This window comes from Hibiscus syriacus, unplaced genomic scaffold (genome assembly GCF_006381635.1).
Source record: "Hibiscus syriacus cultivar Baekdansim isolate YM2019G1 unplaced genomic scaffold, ASM638163v2 tig00110053_pilon, whole genome shotgun sequence".
Classification (NCBI taxonomy): domain Eukaryota; kingdom Viridiplantae; phylum Streptophyta; class Magnoliopsida; order Malvales; family Malvaceae; genus Hibiscus; species Hibiscus syriacus.
The window spans coordinates 1,370,769-1,373,751 of record NW_024062577.1 but is presented as its reverse complement, the minus strand read 5'-3'; the positions used below and the strand labels follow the sequence as shown (position 1 = coordinate 1,373,751).

At 42.0% G+C, this 2,983-nt stretch overlaps 1 protein-coding gene across 1 annotated transcript; it reads right to left on the bottom strand.

Annotated features, from left to right (window-relative positions):
* Positions 1–756: 756 nt before the first annotated feature.
* LOC120214176 (aldehyde oxidase GLOX-like) lies at positions 757–2,423 on the bottom strand. The gene has a single exon (XM_039212139.1). It carries the CDS (start codon positions 2,392–2,394, stop codon positions 772–774), a length of 1,623 nt encoding a protein of 540 aa, XP_039068070.1. The 5' UTR covers positions 2,395–2,423; the 3' UTR covers positions 757–771.
* Between the last annotated feature and the right edge of the window lie 560 nt (positions 2,424–2,983).

The following is a 2,983-nucleotide window of genomic DNA, read 5'->3' as shown; positions in this document are numbered from 1 at the left end:
GTTTTTAATTGGGTAGAGATGAACTAAAGAGTGGACGTTGAAAATCAGATCAAACATTCATTCATTTGGATTTGGTTGACCATTATTCTGAAAACTGTGTAGCTGAGCTATAAAGTGCCGTTGTCATTGCCTTTTTTCAAGTTTATCAACGGTCACCGGCCACCCCATTCTACTTAATGGGAGAGTGGACTTTTTACACGAAAAGGGAAATCACTTTACACGGTTCGGCCACCAATATCGCAAAACAAATTTTCCATACTAGAGTTATTTATTTTTTTAATCGAAGTTAATAATTATTACACAAAAAGATATTTTTTCAAATTATCTAACTTATAACAAAATAATATTAATTATTACCGGATTCATTCAAATAGTAAATAGTATGATATTAATCGGTTCTGATTAACTAAGATAAAACATTAAAACTAGAGAATAAAAAAAAAAATAATATTTGTTTAAAATTTTCTTTAATTATTAACAAAAATAATAGTGTATATATATATTTTATAAATATATTTATTTGAATGGTGCACTTTTAAAAAGATAACCTTTTTTAGGTTATTAAATTCGTTTGATAAATTTAAAAAAAATTGTTATAAACAAATGGAAATTTCAAGAGACGGATAAATTAATACAATATTCTAATAAAAAAACAAGTTAATACAATTGCAAAGCTTAGCAATGTTTGCTACCTAATTTTTGAAAAATAAGATAAAAGATGGGAGCAATACGATGGTATATAAACAATTAAAAATTTAAGACATGCATTTGCTAAGGAACCAAATGAACCCAGCGTGCAACACTTGGAACACCCTGGTTAACAGCGAACACCATATAATAACTCGGCGGCGCAACCGATCCATTCGGTGGTGCCGTACATTGAATCCTGTACCGACCACCCTCTGGAACAGACGGCGTAACGGCAAGTTTCACTAATCTTTGACCCTGTGAAAACGAGTGCGTCGAAAAAGGTGCGCTCCCCAAATTGACCTCAATGATTCCCACAACCGACAACGGAACCGACACCAAAACATCAAACGCCTCGCCATAACGTACAGTCTCCGGAATTTCCTCGATTACGGGTCGAAGATTGGCCCGATCCGGTGACAAATACTCGGGTGAAAATGCTTCTAATCTCAATTCCGTCGGAAATTCAGCGGCGAATTTGTAAAAGTAATGTGGGTTACTACCCGCGATTAAAACCCGCCCGTCCGGCAACAAGTTGGCAGTTGAATGATACATTCTGGGAACAGTTCCCGGGTTCAAAGTCATGAACCGTAACCCAACGGGTTGATTCGGTCGGTAAAGGACCGGGTATAAACACGGGCTGGAAGCCATCTCGAAACCTTGGGCACCGGCTTGAGCTCCGTTGATGATCAAAGTATCACCTGTGGGAAGCATCACCATATCTCCCATGATCCGTCCGTAAGGCATATCCTCCATCTCCCAGCCTGGTTTTGGATCGGTCGTTACAATCCTCCCACAGCTACCGTGCGCCGGCGTAACGGTACTCCTCTCGATGAACGCTCCGTATTGAGCTCCGCCGCAGACGACAATCACGGCCGTAGAAAAGTTGCCTTCAAGTGCTAACATCACCGACGATCCAGCTGACGGGTAATTCCGTGGCCCCCCCGATAATGCTGGGTAATCTCCAATTACGTTATTGCTCTCGTGGTCGTACATGACGGCTTTGTTGTTGGCGAAGATGAAAAGATGACCGTTGGGAAGGAGGTGAACGTAAGGGTATAAGTTGTCCATTTGATTATCTTTAACGTCGGCGAGGAATTTCAGTTCAACGGCACCGTTTTTGTTCGTCCTCGGAGGATAGTACTCGACGGTGTTGGTTCCTCTCCCTCCGACAATAATTACCGTTCCGTCCGGTAATATCTGGTTCGTTGCGTACCACCTGCCACTAGCTAACTCCACGTCTTTAAGCTCCACCCAATCGCAATTCCCTCCGGGTTCACACGGTTCAAATTTCCGGATCTTTTTAAACCCGTCCAAGTCTCCTCCGGTTTGTAAAAGTGTTCCGTCGGGGAGGAACTGTCCCGATGAGCACCAAGTGTCGGTGAGGATCATCAACGGTCGGATTTGGTTTGTTTGCAGATCGAAAACGACGGAATGGGCGAAACAGTCCTTTTTAAGCACGACGTCGTACCTGTCGTAACGGCAGTGGCCTTTGGGAAGCATTTTACGGGAAGGTCCGATGTTGGTTCGGTCCAATAGAACCACCGTGTTAAAACGAGTAACCGCAGTGTGCATGGATGCAATGCCGGCGTTTGGGAGTATGAGTTCCCACGTGCCGGGGAGCTGTGCCCGTACCTTGAACATAAACGTGAAAATCAAGATTTGAAGAAGCCATCGAGAAGAAGGAGAAGAAGCATATTTTGCCATTGCAAAGAAATTAAAGATAGAGAGAGTGGAAGGTGGCAAAAATGACATTGCCTTAAAGTAAAAGCTGAAGAGTTAAGGACGTGAACTTGAACCGTTGGATCACGTAGAATCTAATGATCGTACGACTACCTATTTTGCACGCGACAAAAAAAAATAAAAGAAAAAGGAAGCATTGGACAAGTTCACTGTATTCAACGGTAATGTTGTATAGCGGGCGATTTGATTAAATTGACATATATTTACGAATATTTACTTTTTTAGCACCGTTTGATATATATTTCTCAAAGTGATATCCTTTCGGTTGAGTTGGCTAAAGGCGCGTCCCGGGGAACGCGCTTTACCCGTGTTTTCGCTGAGTTGGATGTCACGTGGATTGATGACTCGACTGCACGTGTGGAAGGCGCATCCTCGGGGACGTGCCTTCCATTAAATGTCATAAATGCCCCCATCTGTTTTCCCTAACTACCCCTCCTCCTCCCTTATATAAACCCCCTCAACCTCCCTCATTCTTCACACCAAAATCATATTCTCATCTCTCATATAACTCAAATTTCTAACTATTTGAGTTTTAAATTTGTTATTAGTGGTA